Source organism: Salmo salar, chromosome 04 (genome assembly GCF_965601325.2).
Source record: "Salmo salar chromosome 04, fSalSal1, whole genome shotgun sequence".
NCBI lineage: Eukaryota > Metazoa > Chordata > Actinopteri > Salmoniformes > Salmonidae > Salmo > Salmo salar.
This window is the reverse complement of record NC_138294.1, coordinates 55,360,999-55,371,911: the sequence shown is the minus strand read 5'-3', so window position 1 is coordinate 55,371,911 and position 10,913 is coordinate 55,360,999. Positions and strand designations below refer to the sequence as shown.

At 41.0% G+C, this 10,913-nt stretch overlaps 2 protein-coding genes across 7 annotated transcripts in view; one reads left to right on the top strand and one right to left on the bottom strand.

The window, feature by feature from the left end:
- Positions 1-384: 384 nt before the first annotated feature.
- On the top strand, positions 385-6,223 carry agtr2 (angiotensin II receptor, type 2). Of its 3 annotated transcripts, none has more exons than XM_014196606.3 (3): positions 385-543; positions 1,796-2,012; positions 3,030-5,575. In XM_014196606.3, the coding sequence occupies exon 3, from the start codon at positions 3,078-3,080 to the stop codon at positions 4,185-4,187; it is 1,110 nt and encodes a 369-aa protein (XP_014052081.1). In that variant the 5' UTR covers positions 385-543; positions 1,796-2,012; positions 3,030-3,077; the 3' UTR covers positions 4,188-5,575. The 3 variants fall into 3 exon arrangements, with proteins under 3 accessions (XP_014052081.1, XP_082829904.1, NP_001167098.1); XM_082973778.1 differs by having other exon boundaries at positions 1,672-2,012; NM_001173627.1 differs by lacking the exon at positions 1,796-2,012 and having other exon boundaries at positions 508-543; positions 3,030-6,223.
- Positions 6,224-6,796: 573 nt separating this feature from the next.
- LOC106603321 (teneurin-1) overlaps positions 6,797-10,913 on the bottom strand; it is a 188,205-nt gene continuing 184,088 nt past the window's right edge. For all 4 annotated transcript variants that reach the window (XM_082974568.1, XM_014196852.3, XM_082974570.1 and 1 more), the window contains 2 exons: positions 10,126-10,268; positions 6,797-9,995 (listed from right to left, as the gene is read on the bottom strand). In XM_082974568.1, coding sequence (XP_082830694.1) covers positions 9,240-9,995; positions 10,126-10,268 — 899 coding nt within the window. In that variant the 3' untranslated portion in view covers positions 6,797-9,239. The remainder of the gene's footprint in view (positions 9,996-10,125; positions 10,269-10,913) is intronic.

Genomic DNA, 10,913 nt, shown 5'->3' with positions numbered 1-10,913 from the left:
CCACCACTGATTTGGTAAATAGTTGAGGCATGGGGCTGGAGAAATGTAACCACTCCCAATGGATAGAAGGACTGACCATCCATGATATCAAAAGTATAGTTTTAATCATGATTTGAGGCTATACAGTGTTTGTTTACATTAACATTGTTTGCAAACATTGGAGTAAAACAAGTTTATATTTTAGGTTCTCATGGGGTACGACAGTGGAGCTAAGCTCATAAGTTATATTCTTCAAGAATCAATGGGTCTATATCATTAAGTCCAAAAATTGATGTAGTAACTGCAGATTGTCCCTTTAAGCGCCCCTGTACTATGCCTCTAGACGTCAGCTTGTTTTTATGAGGGGAGCGGGACATAGAGGAGTGACGAATGCCTGGCCTGGCCCATAATGCTGGCATGTGGTCAAGTTCCTCTTTCATAGACTTGGATGACTCCCTATGGGCCGGTGAAGACAAAAAAACCACAGAACCAAGTCTTCATACATCCAGTGTTCAGGCAAACACATCACGGGACTAACTTTCACTGAACTGCAGAAGATATAAGGTAACTCGACTTTATGTGAACGTTATAGGGGCTTTGAGATTTTTAAATAGTCATTTTTATGTTATCTTGGAAGAAAGTTTAATTATATCAAAGGGATTAATTAAAATTGTACATTATAATTTTATTACAGAGGAAAATTGTATGTAATCAGTATTCAAAATGATGCTCTCTATTATACTTTAAGTTATTAGCCTCATTATTAGTGCAGAGTATTTTAAAATAACCCTACAGAGAATACTTTTGTATTTTTCTCAATTTCAAGAGCTGAACTGTACTCTGTTAAGAACTCATTTCACAGGTTTAAAAGTTTAACATATTGCTAGAACGTTTTGTCACACAAAAGTTGATACAGTAGCACTGTGATATTATTTAAATAACATCCATTAATGGTTTTCAATATGTCAAATCAAATTTATTTATATAGCCCTTCTTACATCAGCTGATATCTCAAAGTGCTGTACAGAAACCCAGCCTAAAACTCCAAACAGCAAGCAATGCAGGTGTAGAAGCACAGTGGCTAGGAAAAACTCCCTAGAAAGGCAAAAACCTAGGAAGAAACCTAGAGAGGAACCAGGCTATGAGGGGTGGCCAGTCCTCTTCTGGCTGTGCTGGGTGGAGATTATAACAGAACATGGCCAAGATGTTCAAATGTTCATAAATGACCAGCATGGTCAAATAATAATAATCACAGTAGTTGTCGAGGGTGCAACAAGTCAGCACCTCAAGAGTAAATGTCAGTTGGCTTTTCATAGCCGATCATTGAGAGTATCTCTACCACTCCTGCTGTCTCTAGAGAGTTGAAAACAGCAGGTCTGGGACAGGTAGCACGTATGTAAAAACTAATGATACATAACACACCGAAAGTATTAGATTTTCTATACCCAATGTGACTAATTATTTATATTTGGTGATAAATTTAATCTACAGTACCTCCTCCAATTATATTAGTTTCAATTGACACTCAGTGTAAAAAACAATAGGAACACCTGCTCTTTCCATGACACAGACTGACCAGGTGAAAGCTATGACCCCTTATTGATGTCACCTGTTAAATCCACTTCAATCAGTGTAGATGAAGGGGAGGAGAGTTTAGTTTTTTTACATGGATTGTGTTTGTGTGTCATTCAGAGGGTGAATGGGCAAGACAAAAGATTTAAGTGCCTTTTGAACGGGATATGGTAGTAGGGGCCGGGCACACCGGTTTGAGTGCCTCAAGAACTGCAACGTTGCTGGGTTTTTCCACTCTCAACAGTTTCCCGTTTGTATCAAGAATGGTCCACCACCCAAAGGACATCCAGCCAACTTGACACAACTGTGGGAAGCATTGGAGTCAACATGAGCCAGCATCCGTGTGGAACGCTTTCGACACCTTGTAGAGTCCATGCCCCGACGAATTGAAGCTGAGGGCAAAAGTGGGTGTAACTCAATATTAGGAAGGTGTTCCTAATGTTTTGTGCACTGTGTATTAGGTATGTAATAAATATTGAGGTATAAATGTAAATATATTACATACATGTACAATACTTTCAGATAGAATGAAGGTAATGAAAATCCATCCAATCCACTACTTTTATCACACTTTCAAATACAAAATGTTTTTTTATAATAAGGAAGATCTTAAAAGATCTCCCGAGCGATCAAAATAACCGAAATAAAAAACGTTAGCTGACATGGGCTCTGGACATCTGACAAGGTATAAATAGCTCTATAGGGTATGCAATGACTGACATGACAAGAGGAACTGATGATTCACTACCTAATTTCAAAATTGGACCTTCTACCGTTCTACTGATACAACTTTCAAGAGTGAGTTTAAAGCCGGACTGAGTTCCTTACAGTTTGGGAACCATTGGCAGACTACTGCATGTAGGGGAGTTTCTCATGCAAATGGACACTGGAGAGGGGATTATGTCCAACCCCAGAACCCCCAGAGCCCTCTAAAACAACCAACCACATGTTCCCTCTGTCTCCTCCTATATAACACTATCCAGATGGACTCCAGCCTGGAGCCTGCACAGAGGAGGACTATCCAATACATATTCTCAAAACAACACAGTCCAAATAGCAAGTCCCAAATGGGCTGTACAAATGTATTTCTTTTTCCGTTAGGTTCAGGACAAAATGACAATGAAAAGTGTTTGGGGATTCTTACATTTGCTGTTAGGGGCTAGAAAAATACAGAATAACACCCTATAATACGATTATTTTACATACGGCTGTTATCACAAAAATATTTGGCTGTCATCAGAATGTAATATATTCAGTCTTGGCTGAGAACACCTCATTCTTCAGTTGGCCCACCCTGTATGTGTCTACTAACATTGAGCAATTTCTTACCATGTTTGCCAAAACTGTCTCATTGTGTTTTAGTTACTGACGTATTGCAACTAACTAGTGCATGTATTTTAGGTTACAGATATTTGATTTTGTTAGGAGACCTTGTTTCTCTAATTTAAAATGTTGCTGATTTTATGTTAATCTTACAGGCCTTAGTGGGAGTTGGCTGTAGAAGCAATCACGGACACAGAGTACCCATGGCATCAACACACTCTAACCTCTCAATGGCCACCAACTCGTCAGAACATCTAATGAGCAATTCGTCCTCATGTGATTCCATCTCCCCCTCTCTGCATCAGAACAAGCTGATCCCCACCATCTACAGTGTTATCTTTGTTCTTGGTTTCGTGGGCAATATCTTGGTGGTGTTCGTGTTACGTCAAAAGTCCAACCGTAAAACAGTGGCCAACACTTACATTGTAAACTTGGCCCTCTCAGATCTGTTGTTCCTGATCAGCCTGCCTTTCTGGGCAATCTACTACTCCTTTGACTACAACTGGATGTTTGGTGGGCTGATGTGTAAGCTGTGTGGCTGCCTCCTCTCCCTGAACGTCTACGCCAGCATCTACTTCATCACCTGTATGAGTGTGGACCGATACAGAGCCATTGTCTATCCCCTCCAGTCTCAGTGCAGCAGGAACCTGTGTCGGGCGCGAGTGGTCAGCGGTGTGATCTGGACCATCGCCGGCCTCATGACCATCCCCACCATGGCCTTCCGAGACACCTACCACCTCAAGGAGCTGGGGGTCACGGCCTGCGTCCTCATCTACCCACCTACCCAGCCCTACTGGTTCCCAGGCCTGGCCCTGACCAAGAACATCCTGGCCTTCTTGGTGCCCTTCACAGTCATCGCCAGCTGCTACTGCCGCATCGCGAAGCACCTCCTGGGGGGACAGCCCAGCTTGGACAAGAGTTCCAGGAACCTGGACCGCGTAATGAAGATGGTGGTGGCTGTGGTGCTGGCCTTCTTCGTCTGCTGGTTCCCCTTCCACGTGCTGACCTTCCTGGACGTCCTGAGCACCCTGGGGGTGATGCACAGCTGTTGGGTGCGCCAGACCATCATTACCCTGATGCCCTTCACCCTCTGCCTGGGCTTCTCCAACAGCGCCATCAACCCCTTCCTCTACTGCTTTGTGGGGAACCACTTTCGGGAGCAGCTGTGGCGGCTGTACGAGGAGAAGGCTCCCAGGCTGTCCCAAAAGAGAGACTCCATCAGCACCAGGCTCAGCTCCTTCTCCAGGAAGCTCAGTGACCTCAAGGACACAGGGCCACTGGAGACTCTGGACCAACACAGTAGGGGCCCCTAGTGCAGAGAGGTTACATGGCAGGACTATGAGAGGCCTGTCTGTCAAATGTGTAACAGTTGACACCGGGGATCCTGAATGACCACCAGGCCTAGTCTCCAGGGGACGTTAACCCCCCCTATCTACTTCTAATTAGGGACAACCTGCAGGCTGGACAGAGGGAATATAAACATAGATTTAAATGTCAGTTTAACATCGCATGCCACCAAGCTCATGTTAGGGGGAAGGGATATTATATCACCAAATCTACAGTATATGTGCTGAGTAAACCTGTCATGTTTTCTGAGATACACAGGCCAGTGTGATAATAAGTGTGTGAAATATACAACTACAGTGTATGTGCCTTTGTCCTAGTTACAATAATGTGATGTGTATGTTGTTTTTATTGTATATAAGTAACAAAAATGTCAGTGAACACAGAGCCTTCTAAACGGCAGGAAAAGGTCCAAGCAAACATCTACTGTGAACTGTACAATTTGTGTCTCTTGAACCATAATTTACATTGTATTGTGTCAAATGTACAACCCTTATCAGGATACGCTATGAATTCTATGTTTTCCAGTCACTCTTCATTTAATATAACAGAATAATGAAAGCCAGACAGTAATGGCAGTCTTCTTGGTGTGAAAACAAAACATATATTCAGTTAAGGTCATGCTCAAGTTGAACATGGGAAAGCCAGGAGTCGAGTTCGCATCACATTGTAGCAATTTGAACATGCATTTGCTTGTTTGTCATATAATCAAAACTTGCTGTTTTTTTTCTCCTGACATTTCTGTTTGCAACAGTAATGGAGACAAGGAGTAGACTGAGTAACAAGCATTAATATAGGCAGTTTTACTGCCACTCTGTGGCTGGGTTTGATAACTGCAGGTGGAAAAGAATTCTCTCTGATTGATAATTGCGTAGTTTTTATTTCAAATTGTAGTTTTAGTTATTAAAACTCATCCAGACCCATCATATTATCAACTAATATGGTCTGAACAGAATAGTGAAAAACAAATCAAGGTGACGTACATGTAAATACTGGTACTATACTTCAATACTGTTTCCTGCAGTGTTTTCCTAATGACCAGAGAGTACAGATGTAGGATCTTAATTGGATTACTGTGTTGCATGAGAATGTATAGTGTATTGGACATATTTGAGGTTTAAGAAGGCTTATGAAGTTTGTAATTTCCACTTTGAAATTTCAGATTGATTTTTCTCTTTCGAAAAATGTGTCAACCCCTAAAATCTTCTTTTCATTAATTAGAATTCACATTTCCTGTTGCAGCAAACTGGCTCAAATTAAGATCCTACATCTGTAAGCCTATGTGTGATCTTTTCTTTCCTCTTAGGATATATGATTTCTTGTAGATGCTACTGTACTGTAAATACTACCATACCGATTGTGTGTCAGTGTTATTCATTCATAGTGATGGCAGGCTTCAGTGTGATAGCTCCATGGTAAACGGACTCATGTTCTATCAGCAAGGCCACTACTGAGAGGAACCTGGGTGCTGTGAGGAGAGATGGGAGACATCTCCGAGACAGTGAGAGTGAGGCCAATACCTACTGCCTATGTGTTCTGTGAGTTCTTGAACAGTATTGTTGATCCATTGTAGGTTTAGTTATTGCAATTTTGATTGACTTTAGCTATAAATTCACATTTGCATCAATGCTGTTGTGACGAAAACGCATAATTTCTCAGCAAGGCGGTGGATAACAACTTTACAGAATGAAAACAACAGATGGATGATATGACATGCCTTTTTGTGTGACAAATACACACCTGTGTTTCCATCTTTCTGATTCATGCTCATACAGACGGGTTGTTCCATTTAATTTGAGTCCAATTTACACAGACTACCGAATACCATAAATATTGGACTGTAATGTACTGTACGATTACACTTAATCACTTTTCATTGAATTGCTGTTATATTTTTCAGCTATTTTCACTGAAAGATGATGTCTATACCTACAGTGTTCCAAATCAAGGAGGGGCCCTGGACAGTTGTGATGAGAAAAGAGAAATAATAAACATGATATCAATATCCATTGGTTAACAGTAATTACCACATGGCAACACGTGAATTACAACAATATACTGTACATTCATACACATTTTCTTACATTCCAATTATAGAAAGCACATCCCTTAGGAGGTATGGCCTCAAAACGCTACAGAACACACAAAATTATAACACGTTAATGTGGTATTAGTGACAAAACCTCGTAGTTATTTTGGAAATAGCAAACTATTCTGACTTGACCTGAATGAACAGATAAGGCGTTTCTGTGTTTCAGACAGAGTGTAGAGTACAGACACGATTATTCGGGACGATAAGGAATCTGATAGCTGCCTTTGGAAATCCATCTGGCGATGCCCCTATACCCTGTGGAAAACCAACACACTAACACTGAGCAGCAGTACCTATGAGATGATGGCTCCTCTTCAAAGATACAAACTTTAACAATATATATATATATATATAATGGTGAAACGATTCAATTTAAACAATTTCTGTGTTTGATTATTTTCATGGTACAGCTATCAATTTAAAACCACTGAATACACTCATATTATTTCATAATACAATGAAAGAAACAACATCAAAACATTTGGATAAAGAATTTGCACATTTATTTATTAAAAGTCAAACCTTCAAAGTACCTTGTTTTGAATATGAACTTTCCACACCCAATATATTAACTTCTCATTATTTACACCCACTTCCTGGAGCGCTTGCAGAAAATACATGCCTCTTGGTCAAAGCCCAGAGTAGAAAATGCAATCAAGCGATATCAGTGTTTTCATACCATACAAATGTATCTTGGCAATCACACTGTCTTCGCTCTCGGAGTTACCCAACTGAGACAGTATCATCAATATGAACACCAGTGGGCAGAGCATTATTTATTATATGGAGTACTATCAATTAATTTACCCAAAATATGTTATATAGTATACCATATAGCCTATATTTTATACAATTCATTTTTGCAATACAACCCAATGAAAATGAAAGTAAAAAACAACAGATAAGGTTGCACAGAATTATATTTTTTATGAACTGGACAGTATTAAAGTGATTATCAGAATATAGGGTGTTTGTCTTTGTACTCCATGCTTTTGGTTCAGCCTTTTCCACAGTGTTAATGTTTCATTTCTGTATGAGAAGCATGGAAAACAAATGTCACTACACAAACCATACACAGCCCAATTATAAAAAATCCTTAACAATACAACCAAATTGTGGATATGGGTAATGTGTGAGGGTGGATAACTGGACAACCTTTCACTTTTTAAATCCCTCTTCTCCAGCTCCAAACATGTCATACTTTGAGCCAAAAGTTAATAAATAATAAATAGTTCAATATCATCCCAGACTTGAAAGTTTGTCTTTGGAAATAATGAGGATTCTTAGATGTTTCAAAGGACTGAGTAAACTATTGATGAACTAAGACTTGTTTAATTGGGGCTGCATTCAAAATATTTCAGCTGTTGTGAAGATGGTGTAATGTTATGCACATCTAATTTCCTCTAATTTTTGGTGGAATACTAGACGCCGAGGCATACGGCATACAGTACTTGCAATCTTTTTACAGAAGAATGACATGCTGAAACACAATGTGACTTCGTTGTAGTAAATTAATCAGACAAAATACATGTTGAGTAAATATTTAAAAAATGGATGTTTCCAGACCGTTTTATCTGTTTTAAACAGCTACTCAATGTGTGCATTTCTCTCTGAAAAATCCTCCTCCACATTCACTACGTTTGACCCGTAACTAGTACACAGTCAGGCTCTTGTAAGCTACCAACTGTGAATTTGTTCTATTCTCTTTCTGCTATACTACCCACTTGATAACTGTAAGTGGGCCTTCTCCTACATGTATGGACATTTTTTACAAACGTATCATCGTTTCAGTACAATTCTTACACAACTAATTTGTAATGTTTTGATTTCACATTGGCGGCAGAGACTTATCTACTGCACTGTCTGCCAATTGACTTACTAGCTCAGATATAACTGATCAGGGACTGGGAAGGATTGCCTTGTAATGGTATCAGAATAATTAAGGTACAATGAATGTAATATCTGTGAATTACAATATGAGGTTTTCTGTAACATTTACACTATGATTTAGCACTTTGCATAGGGCACTATAGTCTGCCCTGCAAGCTCCACTCCATAAGGATTCTAGTCCAGTACATAAATAATAACACTTTCATGGTATGGAAGGAGATGTTTTGATTAAATTGTCATCCTTCAAAGTTTTTTTAAGAGCAGAAAGGCACAAGCTCCACCCAGATAATACATTATATTTTACAATAAGCAATTTGTAAAAAAGTAAACTGTACTGTACAGGTTTTCAGCATGAATACTTTTTCCTGTTGCTCTGTGTAACTCCAGTGATCAATTCTATTGATAGGATTAACGATTAATAATCAGTAACAACACATTATTAAGTTAAGCACTTGTATCTCGCTAAAGCACTCGCTATATACAATGTCATGTGTCTAAACCCACACAATCTACTCCATTGTACCACCAGAACTTTAAATACGCAGAAAGCAGCAAAATTCCCGATGCCAGTGAGTCTCATTCACAAAAGAAGACAGTAGCTGTCACTGCCATTTCTCAAGAGATCGCAGACAGATATGCACTGTATGAACTGAAATGACAGCAATTCACTACACTGTTATAGATACAGTATGTATAAAGATTAATTATATGGTAATGAACTTGATACGGAGTCTGTCATCTCAGATTCAGCATATCTAACAGCTTACAAAGTAGGTCAAATTACATAAGCTAGCCAAGTAACTCCAAAATGAAAGACAGTCAAGAGTTTCAAATGATCAATTCATTCTCAGAAGAAACAAAACAATCAGAACACAGGTGAAACAAAATACCATCATTTGTCACTTAAAGGCAGTTGTCTTTTTTTTGTATATTTATCGTCATCATTCTAGAAAAAACGGTACAACAAATCATTGTGTCTAAAAACAGACTGTCTTTGGTGAAGGGGAACCCACGGCAGTAGTGAAGCACGATGCCGCTGTTACCTCCTCCCTATTTCACTTTGCCTCATGAAGTGAATGTTGTTGGCACTGTCAGAGAGCTCCAGGTACTGCTCCACGGGGAGCACGAAGTAGCCGCCATAGCCGGGAACCTGTCCAGTGGTGAGCAACTGCTGCCTCTCTCCTTCTGTCCAGAGCCTGGAGCCTTCCTCTCCTTCCTCCAGCCTCCTCTGCTCGATGACCCAGGCCTGCTCCACCGCCCTCTGCCGGGCCACCTCCAGAACATGCTCCCTCTCCTCTTCCTCTGTGGCCCCGTAGCGGATGTTGAAGCACAGAGTCCCGTGCTGCATCTGGATGTCAGCGAAGCGCCTAGTCCTCCCATCCACCACCGTCGTCATCTGAGACACGGTCACGTTGACGCCGTTCTCCAGGACGCGACCCGCTCCGTTGTGGCCAACCACTCCCAGATCCCCCTCCAGCAGGCCGGGCTTGACAAAGTAGTGAGTGTCCAGACCGTTCACCGTGAAGTGCAGGCCGGATAGGTAGAGCGCATGGTTTAGGACTGCTGCCACACGCCGGCTGTCCTCGCTTGCAACCCCAATGATTTCGGTGGTGACAACATTATCTCTGATGGCGAACTTGACACCCTTTCCAAAGATGGAGGAGATGGCAGAGAAGCGGGGCCTCCGGCCATGCCACGTCCCCAGCTGACCAGTCACCTTACTCATAGGCAGTCGGTCCAGAGAGATGAAGTTCTTTAGGTGTTTCTGCAGCTCACACTGGATACCCAACAGAACCTGGCAGACAAACACACATGGGATGGTTATCTAATGATAATAAGGACTTTCAGGTCATCTAATATCTAAGGACCATACATGGCTGGAGATTAGGCTCTGTTAGACTAGGCCTAGTCTAGGTTTAGCTCACCTTGCTAGGGTCCCAGTCTTGTGTCTTGGTTTGAGTCTTCATCATTTCGTAGGTTTGCTCCATGCTCTCCACCTCCGGCTTGGGGTAACCAGGGACAACGTTGTGGAGCTGGAACCCAAACAGTTGCAACCAGCTGCTGATGTCTGGAGACAGAAGGTATGGAGGAGTCAATTACAGGGCATTGGATTTGAGCTTTTGTCATGCAACACAATTGAAACCATCCTGTCTAAATATCTGTCTACACTGCGTGAACAATTATTCGAAAAGTGAGTATTCTGTTCTTATCATTATTTCTATGCACATTTTCCAACTCCAAACCATATAAACTTGAATGCTTATCGGATTTAATCAGGAGGGAGGGTGTGGCAAAAGTGAATTACACCATATATCCAGATGTGCATAATTATTAGGCAGCTTCATTACCTCAGGTAAAATGGGCCAAAAAAGAGATTTAACTGAGACTGAAAAGTAAAAAATTGTAAAATGCCTTTCAGACGGATGCAACACTCTTGAAATAGCTAAACTATTGATGCGTGACCACCGGACAATCAAACGTTTTGTTGCGAATAGTCAACTGGGGCGCAAAAAACGCATGGAGAAAAAAAGGCGCAAATGAACTGCAAAAGACTTAAACGTGTAGCTACCAGGAACCCATTATCCTCCAGTGCCAGCATATTCCAGAACTGCAACCTATCTGGAGTGTCCAGAAGTACAAGGTGTCAAGTGCTCAGAGACATGGCCAACGTCAAGAAGGCTGAAACATGACCACCACTGAATAAGTTGAAGCG